This window comes from Vespa mandarinia, chromosome 1 (genome assembly GCF_050613455.1).
Source record: "Vespa mandarinia isolate Hongniang chromosome 1, ASM5061345v1, whole genome shotgun sequence".
In the NCBI taxonomy this organism is placed as follows: Eukaryota; Metazoa; Arthropoda; class Insecta; order Hymenoptera; family Vespidae; genus Vespa; species Vespa mandarinia.
In genome coordinates this window covers 7652882-7678970 of record NC_140810.1, presented here as the reverse complement: position 1 = coordinate 7678970, position 26089 = coordinate 7652882, and the positions used below count along the sequence as shown (strand labels likewise).

Genomic DNA, 26089 nt, shown 5'->3' with positions numbered 1-26089 from the left:
AGCTTTTACATTCTCATTCGACAATCATAAAGTTTGATTATTATTCACTATCCCTACCCCCTTCCTATCCCTTTTTCTCTTTTTCTCTTGCCACATTGACTAACGTCTCCTTTCCCTCCTTTCTCCTTTATCTCTGACCTCTCAATCGATGCCAGCTAGAATAATACCAGCAAAATGAGAACCATTCCGGTTAATTTTCAACTGACTTCTCTGTCATCACTTTGGCTTGTAACACAACCGCGATAATTCATGAATCGGGCGATGAATTTTAACGACATACACCGGATACGTGTTCGATCTGACGCATGTAGCTCTAGCTAGCTACACGAAGTCATTGGGACGGAGACTCATTTATCCTTCGGATAGTTTGGTGAGTCATATTTCTTGTTCGGAGCGTCGTTAACGTTGGAAAGCTGCCGATAATAATAATGGCGTCTCCTTCTTTCTTCCTGTAAACATTAAATCTGACCGAACATATTGAAGATGAACATTTTCTTTGAAAAATACATCTTACAGTTTAGATATAGACCACGTCTATTAGCTTAACCAATGTTTCCTATCACCAAAGTTGTTCACATATTTATGGCGCATCAATGATTTCCATTGAGAGTGCCCAGTGTCATAGATATGCTACGAAGTCGATTTTTTTCTTAAATCATAAATAAATAAAAACACAATATATTTTATAGAATTAAAAAATAAAACAAAAGAAAAAAAAGGTAATGGGCTATGCATGAAATTGCTTCTCTGCGGCATGATAGTAAACGTGTTAAAATATATATATATATATATATAGAGAGAGAGAGAGAGAAAGAGAAAGAGAGGGAGAGAGAGAGAACAGAACTACTAATCTAATCTAGATGCGACGGCCTAAGGAAGGATAATGTTCACACGAGAAACACTCCCCTACTAGTACTTCTTCCTCGACTAATATATTATCGATTGAAATAAGAGAGCCATCGTGGCATCGTCAGCAAATTAATCCTACTTTTTGAAGAAATAAAATTCATTCGATAAGATCATTCATTTAAAATGTGCAACGATACACGATGACCATACCAAAGTCTTCATATCTTTTATTATTTTAAAAATAATATGCATTGACAGAAAAGACAAAGAGAGAGAGAGAGAGAGAGAGAGAGAAACGAATAGAGAGAATTTTAGATTCATTATGCGGCACAATCATCCTTGACCAATTTCAAAGAGATTTTCATATATAATATAAACCACGTATACGTAACGTAATAGTATGTCGAATGACATTGAAAATTTCATCCAGTAAATCAATAAAAGATTTCTAACAGGAAATACTACGTAGCAAAACGCAACTATCGCTGTTATTAAGCTATTATCGATATTAGGTTTAAGTTTTCCCTTGTACTCATACATAGATGTATATACACATACATACACGTACAGAATACATATACAGAATGGTTCGTGTATTCAAGCAATATATTGGAGTACACGATAACCGCGAGTGCAAGTGTCAAATGACTCGACTTAAGGCAGCTTCTAACAACAGCAACAACAGCAGCAGCAACAACACCAACAACAGCAGCAGCAACAATTGTAACTACAGCATCAGTACCAGCTGGTTATGACGCTTTCTTAGCTTCCAAGTTCACGATAGTACTCTTCCTTAAACCCCTTTCCTCAACCACCCACCTCTTAAAACTACCCTCTTGCAAATATAATGAAGCGTTTATGATTATACTCCTAAGAAGCGATATTTTCCTTACCTTAAATCTTTTTCTTTGTCTTTTATGGTTTATCTAACTTTCTTCCGCTCTTCTTTTCGAATATCGAAAATTATTTCTTTGGTATAAAAAAAAAAGTTGTATTTTTTTTTTCTTTTTTTTTTTTTTTTTGTAGACGTCACTTCGGCGCGATCACGATTACGATCGACGACGTAAAGATGGTACATGCTCTAAATAGAAATTGGTAGCTTACATAAAATAAGGAAATCTATCTCCGTTTTCTGTTTATTTCTTTAACGAGAAATACGGAACGAACGCGACATATGACACGCCACCGGAATTTACAAGAAGGCTCAGAGCAACCCATTCTCTCAACCCTTCTAGGATTTCTTAGCGTTATATTTCGTGCGCTAATGAAAGTAATGAGAAAAGGTCGCTAGTCCTTGTAATGTCTACGCTTTGTTACTTGGTACCAGCTTAACAGAGTACACATTATCATTGGATGATTCAAGTTCATTCATCTGTTATAAGCGATTACTAAGTACTATGCTTCCAATAACTTTTTATTAAATTGAATACTTTAAAGGGTGTTCATTTATAGAATAAAAAGATATTAGATACAAACATTTTTATAATGAATTATTTGTCTATTTATCAGAATAAATCTAATGTAACAAAGTATAACGATAAATCTTTTTGTATTTTTTAATATAAAAAGTTACGAACAATATTAAACAATACACACACACACACACACACACACATTTACATAAATCAATGTACTATAAAAAAAAGGAAAAGAAAGCGATTTAAAGAAATCAATTATGATTTATGATCTATGATCTTCGTTCGTTTATATTATTCGTTCACAAATATAAAAATTCAAAATAATTCCAAATAACACATACATATGTATGTAACGTAAGTACGTAACGTGGAGCCTAATGATAAACAGCAAGAAAAACGATGAATACAATTTTTCTCGCAGCTTCCTACTTCATTTTCCTTCCGAATTTAAATTTCGACAGAGAATAGAAAAAAAAGAAAAAAAGAGAAAGAAAGAAAGAAAGAAAGAAAAGAAAAGAAAAGTAAAGTAAAGGCAAGTGTGCTTTTACGTTACGAGCATACGAAGGTTCTTTTCAGTCATCCGTTTCATCTCCTTACGCGATATCAAAGGAAATTCAAAAGCAAAACGCGTCCCCACTCGGCGCACGTTCCATTTACGTTTCTTTCTCTTTTTCTTCATCATTTTGTTTTCTTATTTTTTCTTTTTTCTTTCTTTCTTTCTTTCTTTCTTTTGTACCCTTCTTCTTCTTCATTTTTCTTTCCAAATCGCTTTCCGTTACGCGTGAAAAGAAAAATACAAAAAGATTATCGATAGGTAGGCCGTCTTATAAGGTAGGTGCGTAACTTCAGCCAATCATCCACGAGAATTAAATTTCATATTTATTTATATTCTATATAAATAATATGACTGGCGCATATATACTTGGACGCGATGACCAAGAAAACACGAACGATTCGTTGGTCATCGCGACCAATCAAATATTACATCGAATTATATTTATAATACAATTATTTACAAGAAATTTTCTTGGTAATCAAAGATTAACGAATGTAATCTTTCAAAGAGTCAATGAGATCGAACACTATGATATCTGATAAATTCAAATCGTCGAAGTTTGATCGACAAATATTAACTTGATATATTAACACTTAAATTTCTTCGAATTTTATCATATGGAATATGTTATATACAGGGTGTCCAAAAAGTATGAGATCAAACTTATACTACGTACTACTGAGGTCAAATAGATGAAAAAAAAGTTCATATAAACTCATGTCCAAAAATGATTTATTGAAAGAATATATGCTTTTAAAAATATTTATTATTTATTGTTGCAGTTATAAGAAATGTTAGAAAATTCATCCTTCTGCAAGAATGCAGACTTCCATTCATAGAATTAATGATCGCCGAAGTCTTTCTAATATTTCAACTGTATTGTAAATAATAGTAAAAGCATTTTGAATACATTGCCAAAGTTCATCTTCTATTTTTATCGTATTTTTATAAACCAACTCTTTTACGGAAGCCCATAAATAGAAGTCCAGAGGAAAAAAAAAGAATTCGGCAATTACTAATTCGACAAATGAAAATAAATCGTTTACATTATTATGAAATATAATATGATACACATATGTGAGAAAAAGAAGGACGAGAGAGGGGGACAAAAAGAGGGATGGAGAGAGAGATCGGAAAGAGGGATCGGAGATAGTAATGGAGAGAGAGGTACTATCAATAAAAAAAATAAAAATATTTTACGTTTTATTTCATTGTATACATTGATTTTTACGGATGTTAATATTAAAAATTACAATTTCAGATTTAAAAAAATCCGCTGTTATACGTATAACCTTGTTTTTCTAAGAAACGAATTCATTTGTCATCGAATTATTGTATAAAATATAATAATTTACTAAATTATGCACGTTTATAAAGTATGCAATATATTTTCAAATTTAAATAATAATAAATATGATTAAGAAAAGCATTTAAAATACTAATGTACCATCACAATGGTACAATTTATTTGATGAAAATGTAAATTAAATTTTTTTATAATAATTATAATATTTGTATGTGAATAAATCAATTTTCGTAAGAGCATAAAAATGAATAATAAAATGTCATTATTAAATTATTTTAAACAATAAATAAGATCAAAAATTCAATCAATCGTAATTAATAATTTTGAATGTTTCTAAAATGTTATTTAATTAATACATTTTATAATCTATATGTATCACATTATATATATTTACGATTAACAGTCATTTATATTTAAGCAATAAATAAATAAAAAAAAAAGAAAAGAAAAACGAAATACGAACATATTTCGTCCTCCGATAAATAAATAAATCGCTCTATATAAGTTTAGAAAAAAAAAAAAAGAAATAAAAAAAACTATATCATAGGATAAAAGAGACGCGAATAGCTCGCTATGCTAACGATAGAGATAATTAGGACGATCGAATTACGCGAGCTGTAGCGTATAATACGTTCCGCTTTAAAATCCACCCCCACACCATTGACTTGCACCCTCGGGATGATATCGCGAAAGCACAAAATGTATTGCAGTTTCTACGAATCGCGACGTTGTGGGACGGGACGTTGAGAAGTCCAAATAAATTATACAGGACATAAGTTGCTAATTTAAACGGTGAAGAGGAGCAGCTAGAGAAGCAAGAGGAGGAGGAGAAGGAGGAGGAGAAGGAGGAAGAAGAGGAGGAGAAGGGGGAAGAGGAGGAGGAAAAGGGGGAAGAGGAAGAGAAGGTGATGTTGGTGGGGTAAAGTTGGAAAGGCAATCCGGTAGCGGCGTGCTGTTTCTGCGGTCTCCTCCTAGGCGTAAGTAATTAAAACTACGATGATGCACCGTGTCCCAGAGTCCGTAACAACCAAACTTCACCACGAATGAAACGTTTACGTGTTTGTACTTCTGTGTGCATATATATATACACATATATATGTATATATATATATATACACACCTTTTTTTTATGTGAGTGTACGTGACCAGATGTAATACCCTAAGACCTAAATTTCTCCTTTTCTTTCTTTCTTTCTGGTTTATTATTTCTTCTTTTTTTTTCTTTTATTTTTTTTTTCATGTTTATTTTTCTTCCTTTTGATAAATTTCCCTTTCTCGTTTTATTTCTAGTTTCAAAGTAGTTAAGTACAAAGCAAAACACATTGAACGATAATTTCCAACGACGAATTTGCATTCAACGAGTCGAATAAACTGGAATCGTTGGACTCTCTTTAATATGCAAACACACACAACTTCTCTAAAGGGCGATGATTTTCGAACATTTTAACGATAGAAAATTTTACGACCACGAAAATATACGAGGAAAAATTCTAACCGAATGGCACTAACGAAAATTAATATTTACCAATGAACGTAAATCTTCCAAATATTGTGTAATTTTGTATAGATCTTTCAATCGTTACAAGGAAATCCATTGAAAGTTAGAAAAAAAAAAAAAAGAAAGGAAACATTTTCCTCCTCGCATATCTGAAATGCCTATTTACAAATGCGGTACGTTGCAATTTAGTACGAATATAAAATACATCGAATACAAGATTTTTTTTTTTTAAGTTATTTCAAATCAATAAACTTTTTATATACTAATATGAAAAGTTATGAATTTTTCATGGGATATCGATAATAAATTCGTGCAATGATATGAAATACTTGAAGAATTGGAAAAAATTTTTCTTGTCACAAATATATGTATTTATTATGTAGATGTAAAAAAAAAAAAAAAAAAAAAAAAATCCACCAAGTTACAATTCGTTTAAAATATTAAGATAAATATAACTCGCTTTATTGATTATTATACTTAAAACATTAACACATTTAATTTACTAACTTAACACAACTAAATTCACGAATTTGCATATACTTGTTTCTTATACCAAAAAAAATAAAAAAAAAAAATAAAAAAAAAAAAAAAGAAATCTGAATAAAAAAATTCATTTAATATTTTTTTATCAACATTATAGGAAGACATTATTTTGAAAAAATTATCAATAAGCTCTGTATAGTACATTAATTATTTTATAAGTACTGAGAAGTTTTACATATCTCGTGAATCATTTTCTTTTACCTTATATTACGTATACAACTATAGAAATAAATAGATATTAGACAAAATAATGAAAAGGCTATTCCTTCAATCATGACTATTGTGTTCTACTATTTTGTTCAAACCTTATACATCTATCGTATTAAAAGAAAATCGATTATAAAAAATAACCGTATCATAAGCAAAAACAAAATAGATTATTGGCAAGTATTTGTTATTTATTAAAATCTAATTTTCGAAAAAACAAAATTAAAAAATATAATAAAATAAATAACTAAGCATTATTATTTCATTTACATTATTTTCTTAAGTAACACATATACAGGAGTTGGACCAGAATAATGGAGACATAGCGTTTTCTTTATTTTATCTAAACTCCTGTATATATATATATATATATATATATATATATATATATATATATACACACACACACACACACACACATAGCATGAAACAATAATGTCTTGCCTGGATTACTTCTTATATTTTTTTCACGCCTTTCTCCTTTTCATGAATCTATTGTTGGTTTAATGAATAATTAGAACAGAAAGAACTTCTCTTTTTCTTCCTTCTTCTGCCTTAATTGTCTTCTTCTTTTCTCTCTCTCTCTCTCCCCTCTCTCTCTCTCTCTCTTTCTCTCTGTCTCCTTCTTAAAATCGAGATCCTCGTTCGACGATAGTCTCTCGTTCCAGATGATTTTCTTAGAGCTGACTATGGAAAATGTGCGCGAATGTCATACCTGACCTTTTCTATATGCAAAACCATCCTCTTTGCATTTTCCTTAGTTTGTCGACTAAGGAAGAGTAACACACGGATAGCGGATAAGAAATCGATTTTCCATTCGACGCACGATAGAATATAAGCATGTCCTCTTAAGCGAACTAAAATTTTATGCCACTTCTTAGAGATCTCTCGATTTATATATTATATGAGATAACCGACGTGATGCATTTATCGAAATACTCGAAAGAATTTATCGAATACAACATATATAATACTCGAAACAACATATATATATATATATATATGTATATATATATATATGTATATACACGCGGGTGGGCGCGCACACACATACTCGAAATTCTAATACATGAAAAATCCTTTAACACCTGTATGTAATAGTTTCAGCAATTTTTCTTAACAAAATAAATAAATTGATATTGTTACAATAAAATTCGTATATCTATTACTTCGTGTTTTCAAGAAAATCGACTATTAATATAACGAGTACGAAGACACATTCATTTTCTAACTAATTCCATTGATATCATATATGTTATATCTTGATTTCTTAGTTATCTTTGCGTATTATTTTATGTCAAACATTTGTAAATAAGATATAATCATTATCAAGATCCCTTCAATGACATTCGAGTTAAATGCATAATTATTTAACCAATTATTTATATTCGATCTATTTCATTTATTTCGTTATCCTTTCTTCTTTCTTTTTCGTTAAATATAAAATCACATACAGTAAATAAAACAGAATTTTAATTTATAATTTCAATTTTTTTATATTTTCTTAAAGAAATCGATTACTTATAATCTTCCCTAATAGGATTATTATAATTAAATCAAACTTGTAATTCCTCGATCGTAAAACACACTTCCTGTCGAATAAAATCAAGGAACGTCAAGTTTCGTAAAAAGGTTCGATAAGGAAATCTGCATAAAAATCGTCCAACCATAACGCGATTCTGACAGCCGGTACCAGCTGAAGAGCCGACGATTTACAAATGCAAATGCATTTCAACGCCGATTGGACATTGGCATCGTTTGCGGAACATTTCCGTCTTGAGCTTATTGTGGATAATGTCCTTGATATACATATTTCAAGATGATTTGGCTAACTAACTCGAGCATTGTCAAATTTGAACGAAGTTATCGTATTATTTTATTAGAATAGAAACTGTTTAATTTAACACATACGTCACCTTTTCCATCAATTGTACAACCATATGACGTATGCATACAAACATACTATATATTAAGTTTTATCACTTTTACAATGAATCATAAACGTGATTTGGATTTTCGTACTCTATCTTTTCAAAATAACAATCATTAATATTATTTAAAATTGATCTACACAAGATAAATTTAACAGATAAACTTTTACGGTGTCCTACAATCGTATTACATTTTTGTGCGTTTACATATATATATGTGTGTGTGTGTGTGTGTGTGTGTGTGTGCGTGTGTATAAGATAAAGGAAATAGATAAAAAAAGAAAAGAGTTGAAAAGATAAAAGAATTCGTTTGATTAATAATAAAATTTTTGTTGATATTCAAGAGAGTTAAAGCGATATGATAACTGATTGTGTTATTACATGATTCCTACCTTAAAGTCACGAGAAAATGAATCACTCCAAAAAACGAATGAATACTTCGGCTGACTCGACATACCTTCCACAACTCTTTTCTGGCTTCTCCTAATATTTAGACGAGAGTGCAGAGTGAAAGAGTGAGAGAGAAAGAGAGAAAGAAAGAGAAAAAGAAAAAGAGAGAGAGAAAGAGAAAGAGAAAGAGAAAGAGAGAAAGAGAGAAAGAAAGAGAAAGAGAAAAAGAGAGAAAGAGAAAGAGAGAGAAAGAGAAAAAGAGAGAGAGAAAGAGAGAAGTAGAAAAAAAAAGAAAAAATAGAACGCTCTGGGGTATGTAAAAAGGTCGGAATTGAAATGACGGTTAAAACATCGAAAAACCAAACGTAATGGGTGCACGCTAGCAGCAAGTGGTTGCCACGTAACTAACAACGTTCCTTGAGAATTTACGTCATTCTCTGTACTTTTTTTTCATATTGGATGCACATACTGACTAATCGCATTAAGAAAAGGAAAAAAAAAAACAAGAAAAAAAAAAGGAAAAGAAAAATAAAATAAAAAAAAAGGAGAAAGTTCTTTACTATTATACCATTTGTTTTTTATTCTGAAGATACTACAGTATCAAGCGTACAGTATATTTTTTAAATTATTTTCTCCTTAAAAAAGAAATAAAAAAAATTAAAAAAATCTCTTAAGATCTATTCATTTTTCATATTTTCAATATTTCCATAAAAAATAAAATTACATTGGCCTAGTAGAGATTTCTTTCGATGGAAAAGAAAATGTTTGAATCGAAAAAAGGTATTTATAGATCGAAACTTTCTGGAGATAGCGAACATATCAGAATAATATAAAGGCGTGAATATATATATATATATAAGATGAGACGACGCGGATAGAGATTCGATACGTGTACACGTATACACGTTATCGAAGGCTTATCACTCGGCAACGAGATTACACCGGTGAACGAGCAGAAGGTAGGCAAACTATTTCTCTCTCTCTCTCTCTCTCTCTCTCTCTCTCTCTCTCTCTCTCTCTCTCTCTCTTTCTCTCACTCTTGAAAGAGTGAGAGAACTTAACAAAAAGAAATCGTGAAGGAACGATTCGGTTGTGTAGGGATACATGTAAAAGCGTAGGGCCCAGCACTCGAACGAAACAGTCCTGTTTCCACCTTCTCTCTCTCTCTCTCTCTCTCTCTCTCTCTCTCTCTCTCTCTCTCTCTCTATCACTCTATTTCGCTTTTTCTCTTTCTATACTTCTAGTATACCCGCCGCGAAGAGAACTACGTAGTGCTACGTGTTCTACACACGGCGTGCACCTACAACAAACGGACGGCGACCCCAACCGCTCTTTGTCCTCTCGACTGTTTCCCTCTCTGCCCTCTCAAAGCCCCGCTAAGACCATCCCCGGTCTCCTCCCTTCTTCCCTTTACGGCCTATCTACCTTCCTTCTCCTTACGAGTCGTCTCTTTTCTTCTTCTTTTTCTTTTTCTATATCTTTTCTTCTCTTTCTCTCTCTCACTCCTCTCCATCTTCCTTTCCAACCAACGCAACTACGCTCTCCTCCACACACACATACACATACCATGCATGCATGCATGCATTCAAGCGAGCGCATATGTACACACACATACATTATACAACCACACACGCATCCGCACACAGGATAATACACAGCGCACCGATTTATTTGTTCGCCATGACGGACCCAACCGTCTCCTTTCTCGTGTATACCAGAAGCTCTCCCTCTCTTTCTCTCTCTCCCTCTCTCTCTCTACCTCTTCTCAAGTCTCGATTCTCGATCAAAAACGTTAGCTCTTAAACGTTAAAAGCTATTCGGCTCCAGTTCGTTCAGTCTTATAAGTTTCCCCTCCAAACCGAATCGAAAAATAGCCCGCAAGGTACTCCAAAACTTTTCGAAAAAAGTTTCTCCAAAAGTGGACCTCGAAGAGTGCCTTCTCACCCGGGGCTAAAGAGAATCGGGAGAAAAAAAAAACAAGTGAAGGAGGAAGTGGAAATCTATGTGAATCCGTCCACGATACTTTTCGAACTAAGCGCATAACCTCGTTTTTATTTAATTGGTTTCATTTTCCGTAAGGTTAAATTGTTCGTAAGAAAAAGAAAAGAAATTATATATATATATTAATTCAACAATTTTAATCCCTGTTATCGTTTCAAGAATACAATAGACCATTTCAAAGAAACTTTGAATTTTCTAAGAAAAATTCAAATCATTTTTATAAGATAGATATTATAATGTTATATAACAGGTCGTAATAAAAATTGTTTGGAAAAAAAATGTTTATAAATGTTTCGTCAAAAGAAATACCAAAAAAATCACAGTAAATACGATCCATGGCATTACTGTAGATTGAAATGATAAGTTTTAAACTTTTAAAGTTTAAAAGTTTTCTTTTAAAGTTTAAAAGAAAAAATACATGAAATATAGTACAGGCTTAAAAAAGAATTAAAATTAAAAAAGAGGAAAGATAAAAAAAAAAAAAAAAAGAAAAAAAAAGAAAAAAGAAGAGAGATTTTCAAGAAATAATTGTAAGAAAAAAAGAACGAAAAAAAAAAAAAAAGAAAAAAGAGAAAAAACATCCTAGTGTAGTCATCATATCTCGCTCGATTACGATCAGGAAAAAGCACTCGGAAAAATTCTTAATCTGGCTGATGCGGCACAGCAGCGCAACAGCAACAGCAGCAACAGTAACAGTGGCGCGTCAGCGGCAGCAGCTGTCGCATGCTCGTGATTTCTACCAGATGTGAGACACGATTATGCGCGTGCACTATACACATACACAATGTGCCGGCACATGGCCACTCCGCTCGTAAAAACTACTTTCTATTTCTAAATAGGAATCTTCATCCTATCTCATCTCCTTTTTATTTTTTATTTATTTTCTTTTTTCTCTTGCATCCTGAACTCACATAGACTGTAAATGAAAAATACGAGAAGAAAACATAAAAAAGTAAGAAACTAGAGATTTCCTCTAAAGCTAAAAGAGAAGAAGCTTGTTTGTTTTGATCGGGAAAGTATCGTGTTGATTATTGCACATTATCGAAAAAAAAAGTTCGAAACTTTAAAATGACATCGATCAATTAATTTCTATGATTATAAATCGTGTTTATACGAAAAATAATTTCTTTTCTATTTTTTTCAAAATAGATCTTCTAATAATAAAAATAACCGCTTATATTACGATCTTGCTCACGTTCTATCGATTCTATACATATTTACAAGATTAGTTAACAAACATACGTATGTAAACACATAGGATAGGATAACAAGTAGGATGATGATGATTGATTGATTGATCGATCGATCGATCGATGGATAAACCAATCTTCATTTTTAAATGTTGATAAAGAAAAGATAGAAGTTCATTGAAGAAATCTTTGCCGGGGCCAAAAATCTGATGATTCTTATCTAGAAAAACGGGATTAAAAAAAGATCGTTCGTGTTTTATGAGAACAAAAAGAGAAAGAGAGAGAGAAATACAAAGAGAATCTAAGTGTGCCATTTTTTGGATTCCTCGAAGAAATCATAATAATTAAGGATAAAACAAGAAAAAGATTTGGTTTCATAGAGTTTTGCTCCTCTATGCGTTTGCAAGGGGATTTGTTTTACGTCATAAATTCTCATAATCAAATTTTTTGTTCAATTCTGATGATCTTTCTGATTCATTCGAAAGCTAAATGTTTTTTTACACGTGAATTATTTCTTTCTTTACTTTTTTTTCTTTATAGTTTTAAAAAATATTTTTTTTTTTCATTGCAAAAATCGTGTCTAAAAATAAATAATTTCTAAATGTAATTTTCACAGACAAAACAAAAAAAAAAGAAGAAAAAAAAAAAAAGCTTTTTATAAAAATCGGAAACGATAATCTCATGTAAAAAAAATCATTATTTTTCGACGGAATCCTTGATCATCAAAATCAAACAAAAATTCTGATTATGATAATTCAAAAAGAAAACCCTTGTAAACAAACATAAGAATAAAACCCCTATTAAACCCTTATCGAAATAAATTTAAGAACTTTAAATCCATTAATAGATAAGTTAATTATATAGAAATTATCCGTAACATATACTTAAAAAAAGAAAGAGAGACGGAAGAAAGGAGAAAAGAGAGAGCAGGATTTTTAAAGTTTTTAACGTACACCTGGTTCAAGCTCAATTACGTACATTTTGTGAGCCGTTTTATAGCATAAACTTCAAGTGATGTGGATCCCGCCTTACTCGGCATTAAATTCTTAAAACTCGGAACGACTTTTGAATAGACATCTACCTACCTATCGATCGATCGATCGATCGATCGTTCCATTGATTTCTCGATCGTTTCTACCTTTCTTCTTTCGGAAAAACGTTCATTAATTTAGTTTGTTATTCGAACGATCCAATGTATGTCCACAGATAATGGACTGTAAATAATAACACGCTCTCGTACACATGCTCATACATACGCTGTGAATTGTGAACGAGAGAGAAAGGTTCGCAGAAAAAAAAAAGAAAAAAAAAAGAAAAGAAAAAAAAAAGAAAGAAAACCAAGAAGAAAAAAGAAAAAGAAAAGAAGAATGAGAAAAAAAAAGAAAAACCTAATAATATTATAATATTACCAGAAATAATCTCGAATAAGGGTTTTGCAAACCAGAAACAACGAGACGATTTCAATAGTTCCCTCAAGTTGATTATTTTCATAAATTTACGATATACTTTTCGAAAGATCGTCTTTTCCCCAAGTTTTACGACTGGCTAGATCAATAGGAATTAGCGGGAAAACCTTTTAACGAATTGCATCGATGAACTTTTAACGAGGTTCGCTCCTTTCGAACGAACTCCTCTTTCTTTATGTTTCTTTCTTTCTTTTTTCTTTCTCCCTCTCTCCCTTCCCTCCTTCTCTCTCACTCAGTCTTTCTTTCTCTCTCTCTCTCTCTTTCCCCTCTTTTTTTTCTTTCTAGTCTTTTTTCGCGTATTTCTTCGCGAATACGGATCGCGAAAACGTAGAGAAAATGGATTACTACGTGATGAGATTATTCAGTACGCGCGTAGAATCAAGAGAACTGTAAACCTGGAAGGCCGATGGCACATTGAATAGTAAGAGAGAGAAAGAGAGAGAGAGAGAGAGAGAGAAAGAGAGAGAGAGAGAGAGAAAGAGAGAGAGAGAGAGAGAGAGAGAGAGAAAGAGAGAAGGGATCAGCGAACTGCAAAAGAAGGTTAACAAATAAGACTCAAAAATTTTCGATAATCAGATTTGTAGGAGGAAGAAAATGAAAAAGAAAAAAACCGAATATAACTTAGATTTCTCACACATTTTGTAATTTTCCCGCCCATTTTATAAGGGCGTCCCTATTTTCATGTCCTACACGACATCTGGTAGAGGGAAGACGCGTTAACAAGATTCCCGAATCGTTCGAGTTCCCAAGGAATTTCACATAATCCATGAGGGATTTTACGCTACTTTAGTGGTTCGCCGCCTGGTTACTCGTCGTCGTTCGACGACCCTACACAACTACTATATATCAAATAGATAAATAGATAGATAGATAGATCGATAGATAGAGAGGAGAGTGAGAGGTATATGCGTGTGTATGTACGTGCATGTTTGTGTGTATGTGTATATTGGGTTCTCGAATCGTAAGAATTCAAGAATTCAGAAGACGACGAAGAGGAAGAAAGAGAGCAAAAAGATGAAAGAAGAAGAAGAAAAAGGAGAACTGAGAGAGAGAGAGAGAGAGAGAGAGAGAGGGAGTGAGGGGGAGGGGGAGTCTTGGTAAAAGTAAATCTTTTTCGTTTTAACCATCTTTGCGTCGCAACGTTGTAGAAGAATGCGAAAGGTTGTAGGTATAAAAGGGGACACGTTGCTACGAGAAAAAAAAAACGAGAAGAAGAAAAGGGCAGAACGAAAAAATAAAAAGGATCGTCACGAAATCTAAAGAATTTCTTCTTTCAAGTTTTCGTCCTAACAGAAAGAAAGAGAAAGAAAAAGAGAAAGAGAGAGAGAGAGCGAGAGAGGGAGGGAGGAAGAGTTGGAGGGAGAGGGACAGATAAAAAGGTTAAGGTTTGGGTTGTGTCTGGTATGGTAGATGGGCCAACCGACCATTCCAAATTCGCACGCCAGTGGTTTAAGATTACCAAAGAGAAAAGAGGAAGATCGAGGACCGGTCGAAGGCCTCTCGAATGATGCCAACGTGAAATGGAAACGCGACCCTGATTGGCTCAATGGAGACGTCCAGACGGATCTTGGGTCAATTAACGCTAATAAAAGTAACACCACTCGGCGGTCCACTCTCTAAACCGTTGAAAAGCTTCTCGCGGTTATTTATGAACTTACCCAATTCTCTACTCTCCCTCCCCCCCTTCTCTCTTATTTCCATTTAAAATCACTACTTATCGCACGAACTGATTTCTCCGTGATCACTTTTATCCACGGTCTTATGTATTGTATCGACTTATTTCTATTTCCAATTATTTGATTAATCATTTTATTTGATCTTTTATTAAATCTATATATATATACATACATATATATATGTATATATATATATATATATATATATATATATAAAAGTGATATCAATCCACACTTTCATACTTCCTTTCTTTCTTTTGCATAGATGATCGTCGTTTAAAATATTGAGAAATAGTTGATAACTTGATTCTACTATTAATTGGCCAGTTTCGTTTTTCTTCTTTAACCGCACACGTTCAAATTGAATCACTTTTCAATGAAAAAGCTTCGCTTTTTATTACGGCGCTAAATCGTAAAAGAGAGAGAGAAAAGTGGGCACGTTCGATACATGGAAGCTTTTAAAGGACAAACTCACACGATATAAGCCAATAAACGTGAAACGAACGAACAATCGACCGTTTCGCGAGAACGATTTCAAAGCAATTAATTCATATCAATCCGCGAGCAAAGACCCTCCTACACTTGAGCCAGATCAAGAATAAGAGGTTTATCGACATTTCTTGTTGGATATCACCAAAAAGAAGCCATCAAATTTACCATATTATTTTTATATAAATAGGAACGAACGATTGTACGATGAAATTTAACAATTCGAAAAGTATCGTACTCCTTTATAATAATGACCGCCATTTTTTTGTTTCTCTTTCGATTGGTTTCTCGAAAACGAGCAATATAATACGTACGATTAATATAAATAGAAATAACTTGATTTTATTATAAGAAAATAAAATAATTAATAAACATTTGTATGTAAATGTTTCGATAAAAAAAAAAAAGATTAGATAAATCGATTCGTTTTAATGATCACATCGATTGAAAAGCCATCCATACTTCTTCGAAACGATATCGAAAAATGGTTATGAGTTTCGTTCGAACGATAGTAAACCAACACTTCATGCGATATCTCCTTATTCTGAAATATATAAATTATTCGAAAATCGATTGGATTTAATGTCACGTTATATAACAAAGTAACTACTGTATCGTTAAATGTGTCATTGAATAAAGGTAAAGTTTAATAAAGAATCCTCTTACAGAAAAGTTATTTCTTTCTTAACTATTTCATCGAAACAATGTACAGTTTCATAGCTCTCAGAAAGTCGACGTTTACTTACAGTGTAAGCAGCTTTTTCGATAGCACAGCATAATAGCGACGACATTTTGAAAGTTCGTCTCCTGTAAAAGGAACTTTGTAGCTTGTGGAAAAGGTCCATGAAAGTAAACGAACATAACAGATAAACTAATCTTACGTATATCTCACGTTCCCACTCAAACAAAATAACTAAATCTATCATCTATCGACCGGATTATTGTGTAAGAGAAACATTTTCACTTTTTTTTTCTTTTTTTTTATGTAAATGTAACGTAAAGTATAACAAGCCTCATTTTTATGAGTATCGATATTCATTCGCAGAATCATTAGAAAAACAAAAGATATGTTTGATTATAACATCCGCGTAAAAAGAAAAAAGAAACTATCGCGATCAAAAATGGTATATTTTAATGGTAAATTTTTCAAGAAATCGAAGATATCGTTTTATTTCGATTTTTACATGACTTATCGATGATCAACTTTACGTTAGATTATATTATCGAAGAAACGAGAGATTACACATTATGCTTATGGATAGAAAATGGATCTCGGGATCATATTTCAATCTATGCTTACAGCTGCATACAAGAGAGAAAAAGAAATAGAAAGAGAAAAACTAAGAGAGAAAAAGATAGAGATTATTTTCTATTGGTCACGCGTGACGGAATCAACCAATGGCGAGTCCTACCATCGAATCGTACTGGAATATACCTGCCATCCGCTTTTACCTACCTATCTCTACCAACCAACCTACGTCTCGGTCGGTAAAGATCTTTGTTCTTAACGCTCGAAGAGAACTTCGTTGTTTCTCTCTCTCTCTCTCTTTCAACATGCTAATGATGCCTTTTCAATCGATGAAAAACATCCGATAAATATATCGCAGGGATACTTTTAAATATTCATTCCTATAGTGTCATATAAATTACATTTACGTTTATTTTAGGAAAAGATATCGTCGTTAGATTAGAACGAAAATTATGCACCATTCTTCTCGTAGATATTTTCTAACGACGAACACTGTTTTGTAACCTTTGCTAATGACATCGGACCATTAACCAACACAGATACACATATACACTAACATCTACGAATAGAAATGTGACAATATAAGGTCAGCATTTGTTTCGATTGTAAATATACGAAGGAACTTTTCTGGAATACTTTTTTTCATATACATCCAAAACAAAAGGTAATCTAGTATCGTTTATTCTCTACAGGATAGTAATATCCTATCGCAAAAAAAAAATAGAAAGATTGGCTGAATCAGAAGAGAGGAATTCTTAGAAAAGAGCGTCGCCTCGGTAAGTTCCTTCGAACAATGACGAATCACACACAGGACCCTGCGAATGGGCCTAAGGCCGGAGTCTTCCCCTCCTTCGCCCGACCGCCGCCTGGTAAGAGATGCCGATCGCAGGCTTTCCAAGCACGACGGTTCTCGGCGCATGCGCTCTCGACCAATGGAAACCACGCGTAGAACGTACGAACGGTGAGTGGTAAGACAGAAAGAAAAAGAGAGAGGAGAGTTGGAGGGGGAGGGGGGAGAAAGAAAGAAGATGAAAGAAAAAAAGAGATAGACTGAGATACGTGCAACCTCGAAAGATATGCTTCACTCACCGAGAGCTCCGCAGAAGAGAAGAATAACTGGTAAAAGATGCCAGGGCCTCGCCCAGGTCCCAAAACTACGTGAGGCAGTGTTGTACGTTTTCCTCTTCGTTTTCGACATTGCTTTATATTTTCCTTTCCCGTTAAGTTCTCACTATAAACTTTCCTTGATAGGCGTCCTTGTAGATTTCGGTGATGTTTTCGTTACGTCGTTCTGGTCCTGGTCCCGGTCCTGTTGGTGATGGTCGTCGTCGTTGTGTCGTCGTCTTCTTCTTTTTCTTCCTTTTCTTCTTCGTTTCCTCGTGTAATGACAAAAAAACACACAGGTTCGTTACCGTATTATCGCAGAGTTCACCGCGTTCGAACAAACACTAAAGTACACCATCATCTGCACGCACTGATTTCATGATTACCCTCCCTCCTTAATCCTTCTTTCTTTTCCACCTTTTTCCTCTTTCTCTTCTTCTTTTTTAAAACAGAAACACACGTCACACGTACGGTTCGATGTATGTTCAACATACGCGGCGAGAATCCCTAAAGCCGAAGACCAACGCCGTACAAACGCGCCTACCCGACTGAACGACGACGCGGACGCGAACCACTCGCCTTACCCTGTGCCCGCCGCCTGCTTCTTGCCAGCCTCTCTCTCTCTCTCTCTCTCTCTTTCTTTCTCTCTCTCTCTCTCTCTCGCTCACTCACGCTCTGCGTACCAGCCTCGAGTTCTCCCCACCACTCCCAGTCCCTCTCCAGGATGTTTCCCCTCGTACCTTCGTGGCACCAAACCCCGAGCGAACGAGCAACAGAACCGTTACCCCCACCAATATCATCACAGCGCCGAACTACTTGTTGATCTTCGAACAGGTACGTATCTACAAACTCCGGTACCACGTCTTTCTTGATCTAATCTTACGATTTTTTGTTTCATGTTTTTTTTTTTATTATTCTATGTCTCGTGTCTGATCTCGCTCGAGTCGTTTTAATTTTAATGTTAATGTTATTGTTATTGTTATTAGAATTTTATTTTCCATTAAACTAAGTCGTTCTATCTCCTTTGTTTCATCATCATTTGTTACCAATTTATTTTACGTTAGATTATTTACTACTTGATTCAATTAATTATAAAGAGAGAGAGAAAGAGAGAGAGAGGGAGAGAGAGATTCGTCGAGGAGGAAAGTTTTAAAAGTATTTAAAAGTATTTTCTTTAAAATAAAAGAAAAATATTTATGTACGTATGTAAGTAAATGCAAACGTAACGGTCTTACGATAGGATACGAAGTAAGCGTTGAAAAAAAGGATATTTTATTAAACGAAATAAAAGATTTTATTATGAGAAAGGAATAAATGCAATGTAACACGTTATGCAAAAAAGAAAACATCTCGTTGCAATAAGAATTTTTCTTTCTCTCAAGGTGATTTTTAAATTTTACAAATTATACGATCACGCATATAAAAATTACATTTTGTTCTATACTTAATGGTTTAAGGACCGGAAATAAAAGTGAATCGACAGGACGTCGTTTAAATAACATCCCCATTAATTCACGGAAAATATATTTAGCACGAATAAACAAGGTGAGAAAAGAGACTCGTTTATTCGCCCATGAGATACAAAGGCAGGTACAGTCAGTCACAGAAACATTCCGATACTTTTCCGAATCTAATTAGTTTTTCTTTTTTTTTTTTTCTTTTTTTTTTTTGACCAGATGAACGTATGAGAAAATATAAAAAAATTAGCGTGCTGTGAGGAAGTACAAGAAAATGAGATAATTTTTAATTTTTCTATTTTAATAAAGCGATACAATATAAAAAGATCGACCATTTATATTTATTTGCATGTTATCTTGTACATCGCATGTGTATCTTGCAAAGAACATTCATAAACTACATAAATATTATATGAATAATTAAATTCAATTAATATTACATAAATTATAATAATGATATGTAAATTATGATAATTAATATTACATAAATATTTGTAGATAATCATTTTATATGTATCATCAAGAACATCTTTTTAAATAATAGATTAATCCGAAAATCCAATCGTAATTCATGTAATTTTTTATATTATCTTGTATATTACTCTCGTGTTTAATGAAATGTACTGGTATCTTGTTGTCCGTAAAAAAAAAAAAAAATTTCAAGTACTTCAGTTATTGCCATTCTAAAAATAATTTTTCTAAAAATTTAAAAAAAGGTGTTGGAATATTCCTGTTACCAACTATATGTATGTATGTATGTATATATGTCGCCGAAAAAATATGAGACTTTTGCGATAGCATAGCGGGATACCGAAAGTGCGATGTGTGCAGCAAAATGCAAAAGTTTTATGATACTCGTTCTTCTCCACCTTCTCCCTTACCTCCTCATCTTCTTCCGAAAGCCATGCTCTTCCTCGCGACCGACTTCCCCGTCGGACATCTCGAAGAAGCGGCATATTGAAATACATTATTCAAAGCATCTCTGGTGGGTCTTTCTTGGTCTGCCCTTCCTTTACTTCCTTTTCTTCTTCTTTTACTTCTTTTTCTTTTATTCCTTCTTCCTCTTGGCACAGATTTAGACTCTAGAAGACACTTTCGCGCGTCGATGAGGAACATACATTTCTTATTGAAAAGCCCCGCTCATTCGTCATACAAAGCACTATTGATATAGACATCAAACTCTTCGAATTCGAAAAATTTGATTTTCCCGCCACTTTCGTGACTTACGAATTCTTTCTTTCTTTCTTTCTTTCTTTCTTTCTTTCTTTCTTCCTTTCTTTCTTTTTTCCTTTCTTTCTTTCTTCCTTTCTTTCTTTTTTCCTTTCTTTCTTTTTCTTTTCTTTCTTTTCGATTTCACATAACTTTAAATCCAACGGTTCTTTCTTCACGATATCTATATATATATATATATCTAACGAAACTCTTTTATCTCTACCATTCAAAAATTGTTTCTCCGATTGATTCTACGATTCATTTCTCGATTTACGTAATTTTGTACTTACTGGGAGTAGTAAAGTTGAAACTACATTATTCTCGATGTTTTCGTTATGTGCCTCTGTATATATTGGATATACTTATATAAAAAAAAAAAAGAAAAAGGTACATAGAGAAAGAGAAAGAGAGAGAGAGAGAGAGAGAGAGAGAGAGAGAGAGAGAGAGAGAGAGAAAGTAGAAACAGTGTTAGAGGGAAAAAGTCACAAAGCTTATCTGAAAAAAATTTAATCCAGGGCACGAAATCCTCGTCATTCTCGCGGCAGGAAACGTACACGTTTTTCAAAAGTACATGAGCACCGTTAATGGCTCCGCAGTCAGACACCGGGTTTGCTTTGGTCTCGCATCCCGTGCACGTTTATTCACAAGAAATTACCGTAATTATCGTACCTTTGCTAGTTAATTAGGAGCTTGCGACGTTATTCTCTTTCTTTTTCTTTTTACGTCCATGTGAAAGCGAAAGGAAAAGAGAGAAAGAGAGAGAGAAAAAAAAAGGAAAAAATTACATTTGATATATTTCATTTTATCAACTTCTTTTTTCACATATAGTGATTATAGCTAATAAACGAGTTTAGAAAAATATATACGTTCGTTGAAGCAAATAATATTTTAATTTTAACGAATAAATCAAGAAAGTTCTGTAATAAAATAAACAATAAATCTGTTATTTTTTTTTTCGATTGTTAAGATTCGAAATATTGAATTTTTCGATGAATACATGACCCGATAATCATTTGGCAAATCGATTAACTTCGTTTAGTGCTTTGATATTTAAATTAATAAAAAAAAAAAAAAAAAATTCGAAAAGTATAATTAATCGATTTGGCTTGTGATAACGGCTCAATTATATTATAAAGTAGACCGGCACATATCACCAAGGAGTCGTACGTCAAGAAAATAATGAAAATATAGTTATCACTATTGACCCAAGGAACACATGGCAAATTTTATTTCTCTTCGAGCGTCGAAACTTCGTCGAGCATTTTACATAGTTGAATGTAGTTTTAGATGCTCTTCGATAAGATTAATGGTAACGCATACATACACATTTACATATATATATATATATATATATATATATATATATATATCTAGATACATATATGTAATTTTTATGATAGAAAATTGAATATGTGATCGTATCGAGACATCGTTTTTATCATCTTTTAAGAAAATTGTTTGTGAATAAATAATTCTCTTAATGAATCGATTTGAATAACATCGAGAGAGAGACAGAGAGAGAGAGAGAGAGAGAAAGAGAAAAAGAGAGAGAGTGAGAGAGAAAGAAAAAGAGAAAGAGAGAGAGTGCAATGGACCATCAGGATTACAGGAAGATAACGGTAACGAGGAAACAAGAGAAGTATCGTTAGCCAAGTCATATTTACGTATATCCATACGTAAATATGTATCTGGTTTCTATGTATGTATGTATATATATGTATATATATGTATATATATGTATATATGTATATATATATGCATATATATATATATATATAAACGTAAATATGTTCTTCCTATTCAGTACGCTCTATATAATTCGAGACGGTTATTGTGATCCTAACGGTCAGATTCCGGATAACGTTATCTCGGTAGGTGGACTGCTTAACCTGAACCCCATGAAAATTTTTATTGGTACGTGTAAATTTATTGGTAGAGGATTGAACGATTAAACGATCATGTATTATGTAATTGTTCCTTCCTTTTATGTCACAATACTTTCTACCATATATTATATCGAATTTTATATATTATAAGATATATAACAAACATAAAAATTTTATTTTTAAAGGATCGTCTATGATTTACAAAATGAAATTGTTACGGGTACATATAAAGAGGGTCTATATATTTCATTGAAACGTTCATCGTTGATTAAAATTTATTTTAGATAACGGGATAGTTTTATGAATGGATATCGTATAACAATGAAAATCTAGGATACACCGGAAACATATATAGTTCATATCTGCCGAATAAGGTAACGTGATACTCTCGATCAAAGAGATGATACTACTCCTCTCTCTTGCACTCACTGGTTTTTACTCGTATATGTGTATATATATATATATATATATATATATATATATATATATCATATCTACATATTATATACGTTTCGCCTGGCATCTAACTCACCGAGTTAATTATTCTTCGGTGCCAGCTGGTCTCTTACTTCGATTACACTACAATACGATGACAAAACGTTATTGCTTTGTTTTTGTTGAGAACGTATATATGTGCATACATATATATTGGTTAATAAATAATAATTTATTTTTATCAATAAAAAAAAAGAGCCATTCGAATGTCAATAGGAATTTGTTTAAATACGGATCCACTCAATGAAACAATTGTAATCTAAGATTGAAATTGCATTCAAATAATAATTGCGTTGAAAACACTCAAAAATTACTATATCCTAATGAAAATCTGTAACTTTGAAAATTTTTTTATGTATTTATTAAAATATTTAATTTTTATATATTTATTATTATTTAATTTTACTTTTTATCTGATTACATGGTGCAGCATACATTTTCAACGATCATACGTCTAATATTAATCTATTTTATCGATTTAAATTCAATTTTTAAACATAAAACGAAACATTTATTTTCACACTAGATGATTGTATTGTATTAATTAGATTAATTAGACTTCATTAGATTTCTTCACAAACAATGTATTCATTTAATTAATATCTCGTTGATCTTATATATCAATTAGATTAGATTCTCGACTTTTTTAGAAGTTAATATGTATTTAAAAAAACCAATAATTTAACCAATAAAAAAACCAATATATATATATATATATATATTGGTTTTTTTATATTATATATATATATTGGTTTTTTTTATATTATATATATATATTGGTTTTTTTTATATTATATATATATATATATATATATATATATATATAGAGTGTTAAACAAAAAAGGTTTCAGTACTTATTAAGCTTAATTAAATAAAAAAAAATTAGTTAACACGGATCTAAAAATTGTTCACGAATGATTTATGTACGATATTTGATCTTTGGACGACAACGATTTATTTATTGTTACTTTAATCTATTTAAACGACATTCTGTATGCCATCGTTCCATTACCAGAGACATTTCATATTTGAACGGGAAATGGATACAGAACTAAGGCAGTATTTCTCAAAGTTTCTTTAGCTCACGAAAATATTTATGACGAATGGAATATCATAGTACACTCGTACAATACATATTTTCTATTTTAATAAAACTCATTTTTTCCTTGAGACACAGGGATACTTTTTGAAAATCATTGAATTAAGATTATTCAAAAATATCTACTTTAAAATTGAAATCGAGCGACTAAGGAGATCATGGAATTGATTCAATTTAAACATTGTAATATAATTATTATAAGATGACATTGATATCTATCGCACGAAAATTAAATCCATTATCTCTTTAATTCAATAACTATATCATTGAAAAAATTAGGAGAACGGATTTATTAAAAATTATAACAAACTATTAACCCAAGAAGTTATTTGATAGAATAACATGTTGACATTCTTGTTCGTCGATATTTAAGGCATCGTTCGTAAATATTAAAATAAATATATGATAAAATAATTTCCATAAATTATAAATAACATTTAATTTTTCTTATGGAAATTCGTCGATCGTAACTATATCTATTTACAACTTTATAAAAATAGATATTTTTTTCAGTCTAATGAATTCTATATATTTTGTAAATTTTGAATCCTTTTATTTATCACCCTATATATTACAAGAGATCGTATAATCGTTCAATGTTCTTTGATGCTTCGATAAAAAGTTCATGTTTCTACGGGTACCCACTTGTTGCTGTTACGGTGGAAGCACTTAGACGCGTCCTTCCAAAGTACTCCTCATCGAGCAGACGAAGGAACAGGTGTTAAGGAATTCATCGAGGATATCGAGCCTGCGTAGGTTTATAATACTTCGGTATATTTCACGTCGTACTATACGAATCGTTTCCATATCAATTTTCAATCAATATTTATATATTTAATGTATATACGTTATATGTATAACACTTATTTTAAGTTGAACATTTTTTTCTTATTAAATTATTTTATAAAATCATTTAATAAATTGTAAAAAACATAATAACTTCATTACTTTCAATAATATTCGTATATGTATGTACGAAGAAATGAATCGATTTAATTGCAGTTTATCTTTCACGTCGAACTATTTGTTTTTGAAGATCAATCGAGCGAATCAAATGAACCAAAAGTAACCTATATCGAGACAGAACTTTGCAAGCAATGTTGTTTATATTTTGTATTTTCGCAAATAATGCATTTGGTTTGGACGAAATTAAAAAAAATAAAAAAATAAAAAAGAAAGAAAAATAAAAAGAAAAGAAAAAAAAAACAAGAAATTATACCTCTCGGTAAATCATTTTGTAGAAGATTTTAATAATAATATCATTATTTTCTATAATAAAGTACAAATAAATCGATACAATTTCAATTTTTCATTCAGTTAAAACTTTTTATTTTAAAAGACAGATCAGTGAACCGAGTGAACCGAGAGTGGCTTACGTCGACAGCTTCCTATTTCAGAACCCGAACAAAAGGTTCGCGCGTCTAAGCGTCTTAAGTTTACGTGGACGATACTTTTCCGGGTCACAAGCACAATTGCACGCATCACGGAAGAAATATCGTCGGCGTGTCATTCGCAGGTGCGAAACGAAACGTTTTGTGGATCTTGCTTCTGAACCGCGTCGGCGTTTCTCTTCGTGCGTACGAATTTGTGAGAAGACGAGTTACGAGAATTTCGTGCTGGCTATTATTTGCTGTCGGTTATGCGACTTGTCTTCTTTTACTCTACATTTTTTTTTCGAATCGAAATCATTTCAAACGTTTTTACATCCTTCTGACTCTTAAACTCACATGTCGAATGTGAATTAACATTTTTTTTTGGATTGTGTATCATAATTATTTTTCATTACAAAATGTCATATTTTCGATAGTGTAATTTATACAAAACAATATGCATATTTTCTTCTAGAAAATAAAATAACGAAAAAATATTAAAGCACGAGATATTAAATTAGTGCAAAAATGAAAACAAAATAAAGAGTGAAAATGATCAACGGATGTTTATTTTTAGGATACAATAAAATTATTTTCAAAAATAATGGGAATCCTGTGTTAAAAAGAATCATTTTTGTCCGATAAAAAGAAATGATTGTTGACTATTATGGTAATCACGGGTTACTATGATATACAT

At 32.1% G+C, this 26089-nt stretch overlaps 1 protein-coding gene across 1 annotated transcript in view; it reads right to left on the bottom strand.

Moving 5' to 3' along the window:
* The window catches only part of shg (DE-cadherin), a 136647-nt gene extending 118197 nt beyond the window's left edge, over positions 1-18450 (bottom strand). Inside the window, exon 1 of the mRNA XM_035878214.2 lies at positions 17859-18450. Within this exon, the coding sequence (XP_035734107.1) occupies positions 17859-17967 (109 nt within the window). The 5' untranslated portion in view covers positions 17968-18450. The remainder of the gene's footprint in view (positions 1-17858) is intronic.
* Positions 18451-26089: the final 7639 nt, after the last annotated feature.